Genomic DNA, 21,129 nt, shown 5'->3' on the forward strand with positions numbered 1-21,129 from the left:
TGGCCTGTGAAATCTGAAAGGTGCTCTTTGGAATGTGGGCCCCTTTGCCCACCTAGGCGGCAAAAAAGTGTCACACATGTGGTATCGCCGTACTCAGGAGAAGTTGGGGAATGTGTTTTGGGGTGTCATTTTACATATACCCATGCTGGGTGAGAGAAATATCTCGGCAATGTCCCGGCATAGGGACATACATTTAAAAAAATCGTCTGTTATATTGTCAGGTGACATTTTTTAAATTTTGCCATATACAAACCCCTGCTCTGCATAGGTGATTTAAAATTCTTCTTAAATTGATGCGCGCCCCCTACTTTCATTCAATGCTTAAACTTTAACAACTTGTCCCACATTTGCACTTCAATAATTTGTCCCACTTTTCCGCTCGATCATATTTAATTTAAAAAAAATTACCTACCTTGGATGTGGTCTCTTTTTCTCATGCTCACTCTCCAGCGTGGAACCCTGATTCACCAATAACCGTGATCAACATGGTAGGCTCAAAAAAGAACATTGAAAGTTGATAGAGAAGATATCACAATGGATCATGGACGTCATGGTGACATGCGATCAGGCAGAAGTTATCTAGAGTCAACAAAGCAGCAGCAGGGCCTCTCCTGTCTAACGTTTCCAAAATCTAAATACCCCAGGACATTCCCTATAATTGTTTATTAATCATTCCAATAACTGGGCATCCTAAGAGTCCTGTATTGTTATTTATCGTCACTACCTCTCCGAGTTGGGAGTGGGTACTTGCCGCGCGCCCCCTCCTTTCCTTCAATTCTTCAGTTTTACTAACTTTTCCCACATTTCCGCTCGATCACAATTAAATTTCATCCATTGATCTCCCTTGGATGTGGTCTCTCTTTCTCACGCTCCCTCTCCGGCGTGGAACCCTGATTCGCCACTAACCGTGATCAACATGGTAGGCGCAGAAAAGAACATCGAAAGTTGATCGAGCATATTTCCAATTGGATCGTGAACATCACAGGGACATGCCACATGGTGGGGCAGTATGTGTGCACACGCCTACATGAACTGACTGATGTGTCTGCCCCCTGCAACTTTTGGGTCTCCAAATTGGGCACATGGCCTGAGCTTGCCCTTTACACTTTGGAGGTGCTGGCCTGCCCTGCAGCCAGTGTTTTGTCTGAACGTGTGTTTAGCACGGCTGGAGGGGGTTATCACAGTTTATATTTCCAAATGTTTTGGGGGTGTACCCTAATAAAAAAAAATAAAAAAAAGTGTAGGCTACCTCCTCCTCCTCCTTCGCCGCTTCCACCTACACCGCCACATCCACTGCCTCCTCAACCTCCTTCTCCATATGGACCTCGTCCTCCTAGATCAAGATTATTATTTTTTATTTTTACGTATTTTATGTTATTTAAAGTCATTTCCCTATCCACATTTGTTTGCAGAGCACTTGCCATGCTCTTAACCACATTTTGATGCCATTTTCCATGACATTTTTAGAGCCATTTCAGTGCTCGAAAGTTCGGGTCCCCATTGACTTCAATGGGGTTCGAGTTCGGAGTCAAGTTCAAGTCCTGAACTCGAACTTTTTTGTGAAGCTCGGCCGAACCCGTCGAACCCGAACATCCAGGTTTCCGCTCAACTCTAGACATGTTCTATTTTTTTGCGGAACGGAAATACGGACGTACGGAAATGGAATGCACACAGAGTAACTAACTTCCTTTTTTCTTGCGGACCCATTGAAGTGAATGGTTCCGCATACGGTCCGTAGAAAAAAATGGAACGGACACGGAAAGAAAATACTTTCGTGTGCATGAGCCCTTACTCAGGAACCATTGTTCTTCTGATTGCTGCAGTTGGACCTCCACAATCACACACTTACTGTATCACCTATCCTGTGGATGGGTTGAAAGGTGTTCTTTGTGGGAAAACCTCTTTAAGGCTTCAATACAGACCCTGCATTTATACTTGAAGTGTCCTCTTATACAAGGATTCACCATTCGTCACTAAACCCCTCTCTGTTGTCATTAACAATGTTGAATACATTGTTAATGACCACAGAGAGGGGTTTAGTGACGAATGATTGTGTGTACAAAAATAATAATAGCTACTACTGTTACTAGGAACACAGTAGTGCGTCTACACTCAGCGTAAATTAGCCCTTAGCAATATTCGAGTCCACATTATTCCTACTGTGCATCTACAACGAAAGATTTTCTTTGGAGCAGCATTATAATTCAGTGTAATTCCGCAGCAGTAATTCCTTAAACTAGAGTTTTGTCTATCTGAAGTACAGGAGGTTAAGGGATTAGTGGTTATCAAGAAAGTGTGTTGAAGTGCTTGGAACGCAAGGTAACAGATTTTCTTTCCTGGCAGTGATATATCTGTAACATATCCTGTTAGTTAAATATGGAGATAGGCAGTAGAAGTAGAGCACTTGAAACATAGAACTATCATGAGTGGACAATCTTCTAATCGCTAATTTTTATCGCAAATATCGGCATTTAGAGAATTCACGAAGATCTATGGCCAATGAGAAGGCTGCAATGTCTTTGTCTGAGCTTAGTAACATCCCTAGCAACCAATAGGAAAGTTGCCTACCTCTTACTATATAAGAACCTCCCCAGCAGCCATTTTCTGCTGTTTTTTGCAGTTCTGAGAGAGAGAGCGGTGACATTGCTGTGCTCTGTGCTTTCATCTGGATCCTATTCCTTATCCAATTACATTAGATAGTTAGTTAGCTCATATATATAATACAGACAGTTAGTGGGAGATAGTCAGTGTAGGTTAGATAGTGATAAAGTGTAGTTGATAGGTTCCAATGCAGGGTGTTAGGTAGTGTGATAGGAATTTCTGTGCTGTGATAGGGATTACTGTGCTGAAAAATGTAGCAGAAGTGAGCCACGCCTGAATTGCGTGCGCAATACTCGCATATTACATTGATGATTTTCGCGATCAATAAAATAATGACAGGAGATCACGAATTCTAGAATTTGTGAATTTATGGCGAATATTAGGCCAAAAATTTGCTAAATATCAAGAAAAAGAATATTGCCTATGCTGCTCATCACTATACATAATAGTAGAAAAGTTCAGTGACTTCAATGCCCATTTCAGAGGAAAACAGAATGAACAGTGCAGATGTCCTCCTACAAACACCTAATGGACTGTGATAATGAAGTGGTAAATGCCATTGTAGTCAGACATGAAGAGATGAGACTATTAGTGGTGATTGTAATACCGATCTTGCAAAAGCTTCAATAAATATTTAATTAGTTGTTTCATGAGCGAATCTGATCACTCCTATCTTATACAGAAATCAAAATTTTTAGGTCTTTAATAACTGAAGAACAGGGTAGATGTAGCTCAAGGCACTTGTACAAAACAATGACCATGCATGTACAATGCTGGAAAGCTGTATGGAATGTCACCACAGAAGCACCAACAATTATGGTTATCTTAAGGGGACTTCATAATAAAGCCTGTATTACTGTGCTGATTGCCTGATGAATGAGCAAACGTTCGATTATAGGTAGTGTTGATCGAGCACCAAAGTGCTCGGGTGCTCGAGTACAACACTTTGGGATGCTCGGGTGCTTTACAGAGCACCCAAGCACAATGGAAGTCAATGGGAGAACTTGAGCATTAAATCAGGCACCCTCTGCTCTGAAGAGGGGAGTGTGACTGGTTCACAGGAAAAGGTCAGAAATTGATCGAAACTCCACTAAAATGGTTCAGCAACAGCATGCGGAGGATGTCTGGATACATCTTGGACTCCCAGGTCGCTGCTAGGAACTATGTTGTCCGAGTAGTACACCACTTTAACAGGCTGACAAAAAGTGCTGCCAAAAATTACAAGATAGAGGCACTGCGATACAACCTGTATATCACATAATGGAGGGCCTCATTTATATTGTGGTACAATTGTTCAGGTAGTGAGACTCCTACACGCATAAAGCCTATGTACTAAGTGAAAGGACTGCCAAAAATTACAATGAATCGGCTCTCCAATACACCCTTTATTACACATAAAGGAGGGCATCATACAGACAGAAAAATTATGATTGATGGCCTGCTGGTGACCCACAAAAACATTAGGAGCAAGGGCCTGCTAGTGACCCTCTAAAACATTAGGGGCGAGCGCCTGCTGCTGAGCTGACTCTCTAAAACATTAGGGGTGAGGGCCTGCTGCTGATCTGACCATCTAAAACATTAGGGGTGAGGGTCTGCTGCTGGGGTGACCTTCTAAAACATAGTGGCGAGGGCCTGCTGCTGATCTGACCATCTGAAACATTATGGGAGAGGGCCTGCTGGTGACCCTCTAAAACATTAGGGGCGAGCGCCTGCTGCTGATCTGACCCTCTAAAACATTAGGGGTGAGGGCCTGCTGCTGATCTGACCATCTAAAACATTAGTGGTGAGGGTCTGCTGCTGAGCTGACCTTCTAAAACATAGTGGCGAGGGCCTGCTGCTGATCTGACCTTCTAAAACATTCAGTGTCAGGGTCTGCTGCTGAGCTGACCCTCTAAAACATTAGGGGCGAGTGGCTGCTGCTGATCTGACCATCTAAAACATTAGTGGCGAGGGCCTGCTGCTGATCTGACCATTTAAAACATTATGGGCGAGGGCATGCTGGTGACCCTCTAAAACATTAGGGGTGAGGGTCTGCTGCTGAGCTGACCCTCTAAAACATTAGGAGCGAGGGAAGCCTAATAAGCATGTTGATAAGATGGAGAAGGAGGAGGAGAAAAGGATGATTGAACCATATACCCTTATTTGTGGTGGAAAGGGTGCATGGGAATAGTGTATTCAATACACCATAAAAGCCACATGTAAAGGGCCTTTATGTTCAGCAACTTTCCTCTGGTTGAGTAGAAAAGTCAGGGGCAATCCAGGCCTTGTTCATTTTGATAAGAGTCAACATGTCAGCATTTTCAGTTGACAGGCAGATGCACTTATCAGTTATTATGCCCCCAGCAGCACTCCAAGGCGCAGTTCGTGCACAATGGACACCCCAGCTTGGACACCTAATAGTTGTAAGGCACAGAGGGATCACTGAGGACGCTGACACGGTCTGCTACGTACTCCTTCACCATCTTCAAAAACTTTTCCCTCCTTGTGACACTAGGCTGCGCATCAGGGTGAGGGTGCTGGCGGGGTGTCATGAAACTGCCCCAGGCCTTGGAGAGTGTTGCAATTCCTCTGTTGGAACTGCTGTGCGTTCCCCTCGTCTCCCCTACTCGGTTGCCCAAGAAACTAAGTACTCTGCCTCCAGCATTGCCAGCTGGAAATTTTTGGACCAATTTTTCCTCAAGGACCTTCTGGTATTGCACCATTTTGCTAGTCCTCTCCACCACAGGAATGAGAGATGAGAATTTCTCTTTTTAGCAGAGGTCGAGAAGGGTAAACAACCAGTAATTGGTGTTGGCCAAAATGCGTATAACGCGTGGTTCACGGAAAAGGCAGCATAACATAAAGTCAGCCATGTGGGCCAGAGTCCAACAGACAAGACTTTTCTGTCTTAATCAGGAGGATGACTCTCAATCTCCTCATCCTCTACCTCCTCTTCGGCCCATCCACTCTAAACAGATGGAATAAACCTGCTATGGGTACTACCCTCTGTAGCGGAGGCAACCATCTCCTGCTCCTCCTCCTCTTCCTCATTATCATCCAATTTGCGCTGAGAAGACGAACAGAGGGTGGTCTGGCTATCACCCTGTGTACTGTCTTCCCCCATTTCCATCTCTTCCACATGCAAAGCTTCCGCCTTCATTGTGAGCAGCGAGTGTTTCAATAGATACAGAAGTGGGATGGGTACGTTGATAATAGCGGCATCGCCGCTCACCATCTGTGTTGATTCCTCAAAGTTGCGTAAAAACTCACAGACATCTATGCACACTCGTCGCTTGTGAAGAGTGGAAGCTGACTGGAAGGCGACAACCATGTTGTAGCTGGTATTCGACTACTGCCCTCTGCTGCTCACAAAGCCTGGCCAACATGTGGAACGTGGAGTTCCAGCGCGTGCTCACATCGCACAACAGTCGGGGAGCTGACAATTGCAAGCACTGCTGCAGCGTTGCCAGACCGACGGCAGCTGTAGTTGACTTTCGGAAATGGGCACACATGCGGCGCACCTTCACCAGTAGCTTAGTAAAATTGTGGTAGGTTTTGAGAAACTGCTGAACCACTAAGTTAAACATGTGGGCTAGGTATGGTAAGTGTGTGAGCTTGCCGAGCTCCAAAGCCGCCACCAAGTTACGGCCATTATCAGACACAATCATACCTGGTTTTCGGTTGAGTTGTGAGACTCACAGCTCAGTCTGGTCCCCATTTAGTGCTATGGCCTGTGGGTGGGTGGCTGGGTATTTGCACTTTCGTTCAAAGGCTTGGGGTATGGACATCTGTACGCTGAGCTAGGATACAGAAGTGGATAATCTAGCTGATGGTGCTTGCAAAGGTCCAGGTGCAGGGCGGGAGGCATCCGGGCCTGCGTCTTGGCCAGGGGATTGGCCAGAATGTAACACAGGGGAAGAGGAGGCAGTGGTGTGACCCAAAGACACTGATTGTGGACCCAGGCATTCGGCCCACCTATTAGGGTGCTTTGATGCCATGTGGCAGATCATGCTGGTGGTGGTGAGGTTGCTGGTGTTCACGCCCCTGCTCATTTTTGGTACGGCACAGGTTGCAAATGACAATTCTTTTATCGTCCGCACTTTCCACAGCCAGACTGCGGAACACCTACCCCTTGGCAAGGGTGATTGCTGCAAGGGGGTGCTCCGGGGAGCAGTTTCGGGCCTGTTTGGTGTGATCCACCTTCTCCCTTTTGCCACCCCACTGCCTCCTCCAGCCTGCTGTGGTGCTGCGTTTCCCTCCCCCTCTGTACTGCTGTCCTCGCTCGGCTTGCTACCTTCCCAGGTTGGGTCAGTGTATTCATCGTCCACCACCACCACTTCCACTTCCTCACTCTGGTCATTCCCCTGACTTGTGCACCTAACAAGAACCTCACTTATTGACGACTGTGTCTCATCCTCATCATCAACCTCTTGAGACATTAATTGCCGTTGACTTATTGGCAATTGTGTCTCATCATCATCATCATCCACCTTGTGAAACACTAATTGCCATTTCCCACCATCATCTTTTTCTGACTGTGGATGCTCAAGAGTTTGGGAATCAGGCAACAAGATCTACTCATGTCCCTCTTCAAGCGGGCTTGGCGAGAGGCCAAAATCAAGGCGCTGAAAAGAGCTCCTCAGAATATCCGAGTGTGGGATCACTTGTTTGCCAAGACTCTCCATGGTGGGAGGAAGGAGGATCAGGGTGAGGATTCTGTTGACCAGACTCTTGGCTACTGAGACTGGACTTTGTGGAAGACATGGTGATGCTTAACCAACTGGAAGCATTATCTGCTGCAATCCAACCAACAACCTGGTCGCACTGGTGTGACTTCGAGAGTGGTGTCCTGTGCCGCCCTGCAAACTGGGACATAAAGCTATGTATCGTGGATGAGTGTGTTTCTTGTGCTCTGGCAGCAGGCACAGTTTAACTGCACCCAGGGCCACGGCCTCTGCGTGCATCAGCAGCAGCACGGCCACTTCCCCGTCCCTTACAGCTCGCCTTGAGCAGGTAATGTCGCTATCCCCAGCAGCGAAAAAATTTGACTGAATGTCACAGATATTTAGGATGCTCAAACATTATACAGGAGATGTAGCACAGGAAATGTTGCTGTCACCAGCAGCGAAAGAATTAGACTGAATGTTACAGATATTTCGGGTGCGCAAACGTTATACAAGAGATGTAGCCCAGGTAATGTCGCTGTCACCAGCAGCGAAAAAATATGACTGAATGTCACAGACATTTAGGATGCGCAAACGTTATACAGGAGATGTAGCGCAGGTAATGTCGCTGTCACCAGCAGGGAAAAAATTAGACTGAATGTCACAGATATTTAGGATGCGCAAACATTATACAAGAGATGTAGCGCAGGTAATGTCACTATCACCAGAAGAGAATTTTTTTTACTGAATGTCACAGATATTTAGGATGCGCAAACGTTATTCAAGAGATGTAGCGCAGGTAATGTCGCTGTCACCAGCGTGAAAAAATTTGACGGAATGTCACAGATATTTAGGATACGCAAACGTTATACAGGAGATGTAGCGTAGGTAATGTTGCTGTCACCATTAGCGAAAAAATTTGACTGAATGTCACAGATATTTAGGATGCGCAAACGTTATACAAGAGATGTAGCGCAGATAATTTCACTGTCACCAGCAGCCAAACAATTGCGCTGAATGTCACAGATATTTAGGCTGTAACACAACAGATGTAGCAGAGGTTGTGTCACTGTCAGCAGCGGCCAAACACTTGCACGCAATTTAGTGCAGGTTGCGCTAATAATATATATTGCAGCCAGAGAAAAAAAAATAGTCCTTAAAGGGGTTGTCCAGGTTCAGAGCTGAACCTGGACAGCCCTCCATTTTCACCCAGGCAGCCCCACTGACATGAGCATCGGAGCAGTTCATGCTCCGATGCTCTCCTTTGCCCTGCGCTAAATTGCACAGGGCAAAGGCATTTTTCTGAGTTCCGGTGACGTACCGGGGCTCTCTATGGGGCTGACAGGAACCCCGGTGACGTCACCGGCACTGATGGGCGGGATTTGGCTCTGCCCTAGCCAGTAAAACGGCTAGGGCAGAGCTAAAGCCCGCCCCTCAGAGCCGGTGACGTCACCGAACACACTGCTGGGCGGAAGTTACCGCCCGGCAGTATGTTATTGAAAACAAAAGAGCCCGTGCCCTGCGCAATCTAGCGCAGGGCACTGGAGCGCATCGGAGCATGAGATGCTCCGATGCTAGGCTCAGGGGGGCTGCCGGGGTGAAAATAAGGGTATGTCCGGGTTCAGCTCTGAACCCGGACAACCCCTTTAAAAGGACTTTTTGGTCTATAACACCTTTCAACACTAAACAATTCCTGTCCCAACACTATCTGTATCTTCTGTTGCAGCTCTCCCTGACTAAGACTGAGCCGAACCACGTGTCATCGGGTGCTATATAGCACCCGATGACACATTCCGGCCAGCCAATCACTGTAATGCTAGTAACTAACATGGCTATGGCATTACAGTGAGGGCCAGTACTTCCCTGCACGTTTATTGGCTGTGTAGCAGCCAGCAAATGTGCAGGGAGGAGACTCGAGCATCGCGCTTGAGCACACCGCGTGGCCGAACACCGCGATGTGTCAAGCATCGCGATGCTCGAGTGAAAAAGGTGTTCGGCTGACACTAATCATAAGGCAATTCAAATCTTTTGACATGTTAAAAATTTATCGTTTGCAGGCACTAGATTGTGTTGTCTAATAACGATCTGCCACTAGCAAACTACTACACAGTATGGGGACGAGCAGGGAGACCGCTACATTTAATGTTCTAATATTCTTTCTGAATTCCATCTGCCGTCATTCAGTATGGAAGCCTTGTTTCTCCAGAGGAGAACAATCTGCCCTAGTCACGTGATAGATACAGTACAGATATCAAAGCTTTTGTATAATGTGCTCCTTTGTGATCATCACATAACCAGGACATGCTTTCATTCCACTTTAAAGGGCTTTAACAGGCTCCTAATATTGATGACCTATCCTCAGGATAGCAACAAAGAAATAGACTGGCATTCACTCTACAGGGTTGCCAACCAACATTTTTATTTTTTCTGGACACCTTATCCCAAAATTATGGTTAGCCAACATTTTTTATGGCCAAACTGGAAAACCATAAGAAATGATAAAAATTAACATGCATCAATTCAAAATGCTCAGACTGAACCAAAACACTTCACATGTAATTTTCTCTATGTGACAATAAATTCAGATGCCTTCCCTAGATACGAACACTACGCCGATCAGTGGGGGCCTGACACCTTGCACCCCCACAATCAGCGGTTCCCTGCAGCCTCCAGCCCTGGGACTAACACTTTGAATGGAAAAGGAAGCACAGCTCCATTCAACATAAAGTGGCAGTATCGGGTTAGTGTAGCTGATCTTCTATTGGAGCTGAACTGCAGTACCCTCGGCGCTGTGCTTCCTGTTGCATTCATAGTGCTAGTTCCAGAGCTGGAGGCTGCAGGCAACAGCTGATCTGTGAGAGTGCGGGTTGCCCTGAGTATAGGTAATACATTTCAGGAGCCTGGAAAACCCCTTTAAATTAACAATAAATGATCCAATCAGCGATGTTCAAAAACAACAAAGTTCCCTTCATCATGCAATGAATAACCATTTGCTAAAACTATAATACCACTTTAACTTAGTTAATACCAATGGCAGTTAATAGAATATCACAGAAATCTGAAGTGTGTTTTATAGTGAATATAAAATATTCTTTTTTCGTTATTTGCATTATATACTGTACAGGTCCTTCTCAAAATATTAGCATATTGTGATAAAGTTCATTATTTTCTGTAATGTACTGATAAACATTAGACTTTCATATATTTTAGATTCATTACACACCAACTGAAGTAGTTCAAGCCTTTTATTGTTTTAATATTGATGATTTTGGCATACAGCTCATGAAAACCCAAATTTCCTATCTCAAAAAATTAGCATATCATGAAAAGGTTCTCTAAACGAGCTATTAACCTAATCATCTGAATTAACTAATTAACTCTAAACACCTGCAAAAGATTCCTGAGGCTTTTAAAAACTCCCAGCCTGGTTCATTACTGAAAACCGCAATCATGGGTAAGACTGTCGACCTGACTGCTGTCCAGAAGGCCATCATTGACACCCTCAAGCAAGAGGGTAAGACACAGAAAGAAATTTCTGAACGAATAGGCTGTTCCCAGAGTGCTGTATCAAGGCACCTCAGTGGGAAGTCTGTGGGAAGGAAAAAGTGTGGCAGAAAACGCTGCACAACGAGAAGAGGTGACCGGACCCTGAGGAAGATTGTGGAGAAGGACCGATTCCAGACCTTGGGGGACCTGTGGAAGCAGTGGACTGAGTCTGGAGTAGAAACATCCAGAGCCACCGTGTACAGGCGTGTGCAGGAAATGGGCTACAGGTGCCGCATTCCCCAGGTCAAGCCACTTTTGAACCAGAAACAGCGGCAGAAGCGCCTGACCTGGGCTACAGAGAAGCAGCACTGGACTGTTGCTCAGTGGTCCAAAGTACTTTTTTCGGATGAAAGCAAATTTTGCATGTCATTCGGAAATCAAGGTGCCAGAGTCTGGAGGAAGACTGGGGAGAGGGAAATCAGTGTAAAGTACCCACAGTCAGTGATGTCAGCTGCTGGTGTTGGTCCACTGTGTTTTATCAAGGGCAGGGTCAATGCAGCTAGCTATCAGGAGATTTTGGAGCACTTCATGCTTCCATCTGCTGAAAAGCTTTATGGAGATGAAGATTTCATTTTTCAGCACGACCTGGCACCTGCTCACAGTGCCAAAACCACTGGTAAATGGTTTACTGACCATGGTATTACTGTGCTCAATTGGCCTGCCAACTCTCCTGACCTGAACCCCATAGAGAATCTGTGGGATATTGGGAAGAGAAAGTTGAGAGACGCAAGACCCAACACTCTGGATGAGCTTAAGGCCGCTATCGAAGCATCCTGGGCCTCCATAACACCTCAGCAGTGCCACAGGCTGATTGCCTCCATGCCTCGCCGCATTGAAGCAGTCATTTCTGCAAAAGGATTCCCGACCAAGTATTGAGTGCATAACTGAACATAATTATTTGAAGGTTGACTTTTCTTTGTATTAAAAACACTTTTCTTCTATTGATCGGATGAAATATGCTAATTTTTTTAGATAGGAAATTTGGGTTTTCATGAGCTGTATGCCAAAATCATCAATATTAAAACAATAAAAGGCTTGAACTACTTCAGTTGGTGTGTAATGAATCTAAAATATATGAAAGTCTAATGTTTATCAGTACATTACAGAAAATAATGAACTTTATCACAATATGCTAATTTTTTTAGAAGGACCTGTATATAGTTAATACTAAATTCAGACATTCATAAATAAAAACTTATACATTAAGATCGGCAAGACATGCAAAGCATTGTTTATGGAAAAAATCATGGAATCCAAAATGATGGCGGACCAAAGGCAATTGCCCCATTAGCCCTCACCATAATTCGTTCATGGCTGTTAAACGTTTTAGGGGGTTGTACCTTTGACACATTTTCAAGTTTCAAGTTCCTTGTCCATAGGATAGGGAATGACTAATTTATTTTTGGGGGGTCTGACTGTTCCTGAGAACAGGGGTCTCGTTCCCCTGTCCTGATGGGGAGACAGGTTGACCATGCTCCCTACCACTCTATTTATTCTCTATCGGACCGCTGGAAACAGCCAAGGCCCATTCGTTGCATAAATCTAATAGCTGCTTTGTACAGTAGAAGTATTATATTTTCAGCTGCAAATACTACAGTGCACTGCCTGGGCTTCTACAGACTTGAGGATTTCCCACTCATTGATTTCTGCAATGCCTACAAAACATCATCGTTTTTTTCATTCCTGCTGGCTGTAAAACGCAAGGCTCAAATGATAGCTTAGCAAATACATTTACATCTTAAGTCACAATGGGGAATTTCTTCATAGCCTTTTTCGTGTAGATTGTTCCTTCCACCAATTCACAGCCCAGGATGGATTAGTCACAGTAGCGCTATAATGATTGATGGGTGATACACTAATTGATTTGTTGGTTCAGTGCTTTATGTATGCATCTTTGGGCAACAAGTCAGTCTTCTGTTAATAATAGCAGTCAGGCCATAAAACACCAGCGGTTTTACACTCACTGCTATATAATATAATAATACAATATGACATCTATATTATAAAACAGGCAGTGAATAAATTGTGTAAATGCTGTTCACTGTGACATTTTCTATCATCCCTTGAATATAGATGATTTCAGTCTCCATTGTAACATTTGTGTGCAGTTCATGCCAAATGCATCTCTGATATGTGACATGACCACTGAGCATGATTGGAGTACAACCGTAATTAGCTCATCTATGACCAGAATGCATCAAAGGAACATATATCAATAGCTAAATTATTATTTCTCTGCTTCATTAGTGCAGAACAAGCAGTTCAAAATACCGGTATGAGTTTGGTTAACCACAGTCCCCAATTCCCCGATGTCGGGGGCTGTTTGATGACTCTCACATGGCAGAGCTGTTATTTGTACTTGTTCCTGCTTGTGAAATGGTTGACATGGGAGGATTGGCACATTAGGGTTAAAAGGGTTTTCTGAGACTTGTATACTGATGACCTATCCTCTGGATAGCTCATCAACAGGGACATAGCAGAGGTAGCAGTCGCTACCGGGCCCAAGAGCCTGAGAGGGCCCAGAGACCCTTGTGCTGCATAAGAAGACAACAGTATTATAGAAAGTGCATGCTGGTCAAGTTATACCTCTGGTTGAAGGAAAGGGGTATGAGGGGGCCTGCCGTTTCAATTTTTTCTTCAGGCAGCATGAAGGCTATGTGCTTCCCTGCCCCTGGCTACAAAGCACTGAGGGAAGGAGGGCCCAAGCTGAACTCTTGCACCAGGGCCATGAGCCTTTAACTACACACCTGGTCATCAGTGTCTGATCGGTGGGGGTCCGACACCTGGGACCCCCATCTATTAGCTGTTTTAGAAGGTACCAGTGCTCCTGTGAGCACCACAGCCTTCTCCTTGCTCACCAAGCATAGCGCCGTACATTGTATAGCAGCTGTGTTTGGTATCACAGCTCAGCCCCTCACGTCAATGGGGCTAAGCTGATCTTAGGCCATGTGAATGATGAACATGAAGTCACATGGCCTAGGGAAAGCTAAGAGGAGGCCATGGCGTTACTGCTAGCTCTGCTGCCTTCTCAAACAGCTGATTGGTAGGAGTCTTGGGAGTCCGACCCTCACTGATCAGATATTTGTAAAAAACACTTTAACTGCAGCCAAATAAGAATTTTAAGATTTAAAGTGGAGTAAAGTTTTAGAGGAGACTAACAAGAAGAAAAATGGTTCTTAGTGTACATTATAAAAGTGAAAGCAGTTTTTTTATAGCTCAACTCTACGCTGTGATATGATCGCTTGAAGTTACAGGCCCTAAGCCTTATGGTTTACTTATGAGAGAGTCTGATGACAACATAAACTCTTACTTCAAGGTTGAGTGTTGGAGACTATAGAGACCATGGGCCTCATTTATTAAACAAGCCCATAGCAACCAATAAATGTTCAGCTTTCGTTTTTTCCGAGACAGTTTAAGAAATGAAAGCCAAGATCTAATTGTTTGCTATGGGCAACAAACAGTCTTACTATAAGACAATTTTGATAAATGAGGCTCCTTGTTTGCATGCACTAAATAAAGCAGTAGTTACATCCTAACTGGCTTACATAGTGGCATGTAAGTTGGAGGGTTCTCCGACATAGTTGAGTAAAGCTCTCACCTGCACCACTTTTACACTATAGTGCTATACCCTTGAATTGATCCCTTGTTGGTGTACATGAGTGAACTCTACTGGCCATTAATGTTGTGTTTATATGTGACGCCAATGTGTGTTGACATCTATTATTTTTCTCTACTTTGCCTTTAAATGTTATTGCATGGTTGCCAACAGTCCCACATTTGTAGAGACAGTCTAGGCAAGTTCAGCCAGTCCCAGACCAAAAATGAGTAGGACTCATGGAATTCCTGCTTGGGTTTGGGGCATTTCCAGGGGTTAAATGTTCTGAATTTGCCAACTACAATTTTATCAAGTGTGGTATTGTGATTTTTGCATGATATACCTAGTGAGGTCGAGGGTCTATGGTTGAGGAATTGTAGAGAACAGGTGCTAGGCAAGGAGTACATAGGACTGACGTTGCGATGGGCATCCAAAGGATATCTGCGCACAGAATAGCATTCATCGCTAAAAGCCAGTGTCCCCATTAATCCTGCTGCGTAATAGCGGACCACTCCAAGAGCCCTGATAATCATCTCAGTAATATATATGCCACAAATAGGGACCCAGCTAAAGTAGGTGCATAGGGAGTCGCTCCTAGCCATTGTAGATCAGGGGGCTCAAAGACCCCTATGCCACAGAAGAAGGAACCAGTATTTTAAATGGCACATGGTAGGTAGGAGGCTCTGTTAGAGATTCGGTATTGATGCCCAGGAATAACAACTTATGCCTCTGGCAACCAAGTGACATAATTTAATGTTACTCTAATAAACCTCATACATTACCATATTACATTTGTTCCCAGCGAAGAAGCAATTAACTGATATATTTGGGATTTCCAACAAAGGAGAGAAAAGAGAAAAGAATGCGGCACTCACCAAAAAATACTCTTTGCAGCTTTATTCACATAAAAAGGTCAGCGCCATGTGGGCAAAACACAGCTAGAAGCCAAAAGTCGTTTTGCACTTGTTGCGCTTTTTCAAGCTTGATGGCTTGAAAAAGCGCAACAAGCATAAAACATGTGTTTCTTTCTATCTAGCTGTGTTTTGCCCGCTGGCCTTTTTATGTGAATAAAGCTGCAAAGAGTATTTTTTGGTAAGGGCCGCATTCTTTTTTCTTTTCTCTCCTTTGTTGCAAATTCTACTTGTTTTTTATGCTGAGCACCACCACTACTCACATTCGATCAGTGCAGCACCAAATGAAATCCCACACCTACAGCAGTGCCGACCGTATCCTCTACATATTAAATATTTGGGATTTATATTGTGCTTATGATGACTTTGTTTACTAGGACACTGAAGAGTTTTAGATTTGTGCTTATTACTCCTACTGGGAAATCTGGCCTTGGACATCTTAGCGCCTAAACTGGGCCAGAACGCATTTTGGCCATAGTCTTACTGAGATTGATTTGGATCACACACAATGCTATTTACAGACGCACTAAGTCACTTTGCCCAATTCATTATTCATAAGCAGCTTTAAGCTGTCAACAAAATGTGTTTCTTATTCTGCGGGTCAGTAGTTCTCAGCTTTTGTGAATTTTACACACTTCCCGCACACTACAGTAATAATGATTGCCCCAAAGAAAGCAACAAACGTAAAACTATGCAATATAAAGGAACATATAAATGGGTTGAAGTGGATTTAAGTGTCCTAAAAATGTAATTTTCTTGTTTTTTCCATTAAACTAATGTATGGTATTATAGCTCAGGGCTCCTTGGATCACTGAATCAATCTCAAGCACCTGTAATAATTAGTTTGCCAGGTGAGCCCAATTAAAGGAAAACTACTTAAGAAGGTTGTTCCACATTATTAAGCAGGCCACAGGTTTCAAGCAATATGGGAAAGAAAAAGAATCTCTCTGCTGCCGAAAAGCGTCAAATAGTGCAATGCCTTAGACAAGGTTTGAAAATAATAGATATTTCACGAAAACTTAAAGGCATTGTTGGGGTTCTGACATAACCCCTTGTTCAGCCAGGCAGCCCCTCTGAGGCCCCGATGCTCAACTCAGAGGGGCTACCTGGGTAAAGAAGGGGTTATGTCCAGGTTCTTCTCTGAACCCAGACAACCCCTTTAAGCCTGATCATCGTACTGTGAAGAGATTTGTGATTAATTCAGAGCACAAACAGGTATTTGAAGCTGCTGGTACCTCTGGAGTCCCACAAACCTCAAGGTGCAGGATCCTCCAGAGGCTTGCAGTTGTGCATAAACCTACTATTCAGTCACCCCTAACCAGTGCCACAGTCAGGGCCGGTGCAACCATATTGGCGAACTAGGCCTGCCTGCTGGGGGCGCCCTGGTGGGCTCATCCTGACTGGGGCTGCAGCCCTGGGCGAGCGGCTCTTGAGCCGCCTCCAGCACCGTTACAGGGGGGCCAGGAGGTGGAGGTCCTTCTTAAATATGGCAGAGCAGGCATCTGCTTACCCTGATGGCAGGTGCCTGCTCTGCCAGTAAATTACCGGAGGAGAGGAGGCGGGCGGCAAGGGAGGCTGTTCTAGCAGCTCCACACTCCTCCCTCGTGCGCCCTCTGTGATGCCGGAATATGACGTCATTCCGGCCCCGGCATACTAAACGGCACGCTGGAGGACTGAGGAGCTGCACCACACTGGACCCCAGGGAGGCGAGTGTTTAAGTGTTTGACTGAGTGAGTGTCTGCCTGTGTATTTATGTCAGTGATTGAGTATGTGTATGTCTGTCTGTCAGTAAATGTATGTGTGTCTGTCATTGAGTGTCTGTGTGTGTATGTCAGTGAGTGAGTGTATGTCAGTGAGTGTGGATGTCTGTCGGTCAGTAAGTGTCTGTGTGTTTGTCAGTGAGTATGTGTATGTTTGTCAGTGAGTATATGTGTGTGTTTGTCTGCTAGTGAGTGAGTGTCTGTCTGTGAGTTTCTGTGTGTGTGTTTCAGTGGGTATGTGTATGTCTGTCAGTGAGTGTCTGTCAGTGAATGAGTGTGTGTCTGTCAGTGAGTGTATGTGTGTCTGTCAGTGAGTATGTCTGTCAGTGAGTTTCTGTGTACGTCATTCAGTGAGTGTCTGAGTGCGTGTCTGTCTGTCAGTGAGTGTATGTGTGTCTGTCAGTGAGTGTATGTGTGTCAGTGAGTATGTCTGTCAGTGAGTTTCTGTGTACGTCATTCAGTGAGTGTCTGAGTGCGTGTCTGTCTGTCAGTGAGTGTATGTGTGTCTGTCAGTGAGTGTATGTGTGTTTGTCAGTGAGTATGTCTGTCAGTAAGTTTCTGTGTACGTCATTCAGTGAGTGTCTGAGTGCGTGTCTGTCTGTCAGTGTGTGTGTCTGTCAGTGTGTTTCTGTGTACATCATTCAGTGAGTGTCTGAGTGCCTGTCTGTCTGTCAGTGAGTGTATGTGTGTCTGTCAGTGAGTATGTCTGTCAGTAAGTTTCTGTGTACGTCATTCAGTAAGTGTCTGAGTGCCTGTCTGTCTGTCAGTTAGTGTATGTGTGTCTGTCAGTGTGTGCGTGTCTGTCAGTGAGTGAGTGACATGAGAGGGTGGCAAAACTAATTTTCAAACAGTCTTGTTTTACTGATAAGTGCCATGCAACCCTGGATGGTCCAGATGGATGGAGCAGCGGATGGTTATTGGATGGTGACCATATCCCAACAAGGCTGCGACATCAGCAAAAAGGTGGTGGAGTCATCTTTTGGGCTGGAATCGTGGGGAGAGAGCTGTTAGGTCCCTTTAGGGTCCCTAAAGGTGTAAAAATTACCTTGAAAAAGTATATAGGGGGTCATTTATTAAGACTCAGATTCTGATGATGCCCTCCGTCAGAATCCCCACCCGAATGGTCGTGATGTCAGACCCATGTTATCTTGTAATGGGCTGGTCGATGCGCTCAATCCACAAGCAGGGTAGGCCATGTCCACTGCTTGTCATATGAGGTTGTGTGGGAGAAAACATTAAGAGAAAGCAGCAAGGGGATGATGTAGGGTGTAGTGGGTGGAATCCACTGCTTGTCACATTGAAACAGTGTGGGAGGAGTCAGTAAGGGGATGATGGAGGGTGTAGTGGGTGGAGTTCACTGCTTGTCACATTGAAGCAGTGTGGGAGGAGTCAGTAAGGGGATGATGGAGGGTGTAGTGGGTGGAATCTACTGCTTGTCACATTGAAACAGTGTGGGAGGAGTCAGTAAGGGGATGATGGAGGGTGTAGTGGGTGGAGTCCACTGCTTGTCACATTGAAGCAGTGTGGGAGGAGTCAGTAAGGGGATGATGGAGGGTGTAGTGGGTGGAGTCCACTGCTTGTCACATTGAAGCAGTGAGGGAGGAGTCAGTAAGGGGATGATGGAGGGTGTAGTGGGTGGAGTCCACTGCTTGTCACATTGAAGCAGTGTGGGAGGAGTCAGTAAGGGGATGATGTAGGGTGTAGTGGGTGGAGTCCACTGCTTGTCACATAGAAGCAGTGTGGGAGGAGTCAGTAAGGGGATGATGGAGGGTGTAGTGGGTGGAGTCCACTGCTTGTCACATTGAAGCAGTGTGGGAAAAAACATTAGGAGGAGTCATTAGGGGATGATGGAGGGTGTAGTGGGCAGGGTTCATGGCCCAGGGAAGGGTGTAGTAGGCGTTTATATTTCTGCAGCTCATCTACGCCCACAACCTGGAAGTTTGGGTTGTAAACAATGGGGTGCAGCAGAAGCATGGAGATTGAAGGGAAGACTCAGGAAAAGTTGGCAGGTATCCTACTATGTTCTGTAGGAGAATAGAAACTGTTTACACACCCAAATGACATTTTTATAATCCTGCACAACCCCTTCAAGTAACACGTGCGCCCTTTTGTACAATTTTGATTCTGGACCACATTATACTGACGGCTGACTGTTGTGCCCATGTAATTTATTAAAGAGAATATGTTGTGAGCAAACTGTATAGTATCGCCCACCACGAATGGAGAAAACATGTCCAGGCCCTTTTTGACGTGCAATATGCAATGCCATGCAAAGGTACTGTTTTTTTGCTTCATTGCGGTTGCAATGGTGTCTTCTTTTGCATACCAGGCGTCGGAAGGTCCAGACATGGTTTTCGTAGACTGAGGCCAGTACTGGTTGTGGGATGATCACTCAATATGAAAAGAGATTGCACTCCTGTGACACAAAGTATGAAATCCGAGCAGTTGAGCACACCATATTCCAACAGATGGCATCACAATAAATAATGACATCTTTATTCAATGCCGGGTTTTGACAAGTGTTTCCCCTTCGTTAGAAAGCAGATATTTATTCCAAGGAGCAGTATGCATGTCATTACTACTGTACATAAGCTTGCACGTCATGGTTTCCCCCACTCCTAATTCCTCTCCGTGATCATGCGTCCCCCGGAATAGCCGCTTGTCATTACTGTGCCGACATCTGTCAGAGACCTGGCATCCTCTAGTTTGTCTGGCTGCTGCTCTATAGATCCATGGCTTATCAGAAAGAATCTCATGAACAGACTGGCCCTTGATTCAAGTGATGCACATTCCTATACAGCTGGAATGACCATCAACATATAGCGCTCCACCAGAAAGCTTCTATACCGTACACCAGCGTCAGATTCTCGGCAGATGCGATGATTACATAATATAGTAAGAAAAAAAACGAGCAGTGCTTATGAGTCGTGGTATTGCGGTATGCTGCATTGTTAGCCGAGGCTCAAATATTCCTAACTTTTACATTTTGCATTTGTTTTTCAAAGTAGATTTCCATTTTTTTTGTACGGTTAAATATTTAATGACATGCAAGTTTGCGGCGAGCAGAACAGTATTTATTTGAGAGGGAAGTGACTTGACAGTAAGATGCATTACATCACAGGATTATTGGCTGCAAAGAGGTTTCGTGAAAAGCAGAGATAAATTGAAACGTATCAGAGTTGACTTTTATTGCTTGATCTCTATGTTACAAAGTGAGATTATAATATTTATGGTCACAATGCTAGAAGGAAACCATGCCCATCTCAAGCTAGTTGGTCTTCCAGGTTATGGAGTGACCTAGGTAATAGGCTTTATATCAGCTGTGACAGTCTTTTGTTCACTGCAGATGCATCCAGGAACTATCGCTCTGATAACCATCCCCAGGCAAATACAGCAAATATGTACTTATGGTTTACGAGACATTTCGCTGAAGCCTCGGAAATCTAAATACATCGTAGCGCAGGGTGAGAATCTTTAGAATTGGAACATAAGATCATTGCTCTGCCTTTTATGCCAATTTTTAACCCTGCTAGTAAATGCCCAAAACTGGCATAACAGCAAATCATCTGCTACATGCCCACACGCACACACAGCTCTCTATCATAGAAAATGCAGATCGACAAAGTTACCACTAGACAGAGTACAAAAGCTGTTCTATGGCAAAACATCAATCGTCCCCAATGACATGCCACCCTTGTGCTTTCATACCTTTAGAAGTCTGACAGAAGGGAGAAAGGCAGCATGGCAAAGCTTCCGAATGGTCCAGTTTAGAGGCCGAGGAGCATCAGTTTGACTCATGACCCTTTGTAATATTCCACTGGGAAATTGAGCATCAAATCTTGAGAGCTATCTAAAGAACAAAAGAGTCCTTGCAAATCTGACATGCCTTGCTCATCAACATGTCCACACCAGCTTTGTAGCAATTCCGTGCAGCTGATGCTCCCGGGAACTTGGAAGGCTGGAAAAGTGGATTTTCTTTTAGCTCCTGATCCTTCTTTAAAAAAAAAAAGAAAAAAAATCAACCTCCTTTCTTGAAGCAGCAATGCTCATGCATACCAAATGTGGCAGAATGG

The 21,129-nt window shown here is 44.8% G+C and overlaps 1 protein-coding gene across 1 annotated transcript in view; it reads right to left on the bottom strand.

The window, feature by feature from the left end:
• The window catches only part of TRPM3 (transient receptor potential cation channel subfamily M member 3), a 532,037-nt gene extending 511,183 nt beyond the window's left edge, over positions 1-20,854 (bottom strand). The window contains exon 1 of the mRNA XM_044287287.1: positions 20,765-20,854. Within this exon, the coding sequence (XP_044143222.1) occupies positions 20,765-20,854 (90 nt within the window). The remainder of the gene's footprint in view (positions 1-20,764) is intronic.
• Positions 20,855-21,129: the final 275 nt, after the last annotated feature.

Source organism: Bufo gargarizans, chromosome 1 (genome assembly GCF_014858855.1).
Source record: "Bufo gargarizans isolate SCDJY-AF-19 chromosome 1, ASM1485885v1, whole genome shotgun sequence".
NCBI lineage: Eukaryota > Metazoa > Chordata > Amphibia > Anura > Bufonidae > Bufo > Bufo gargarizans.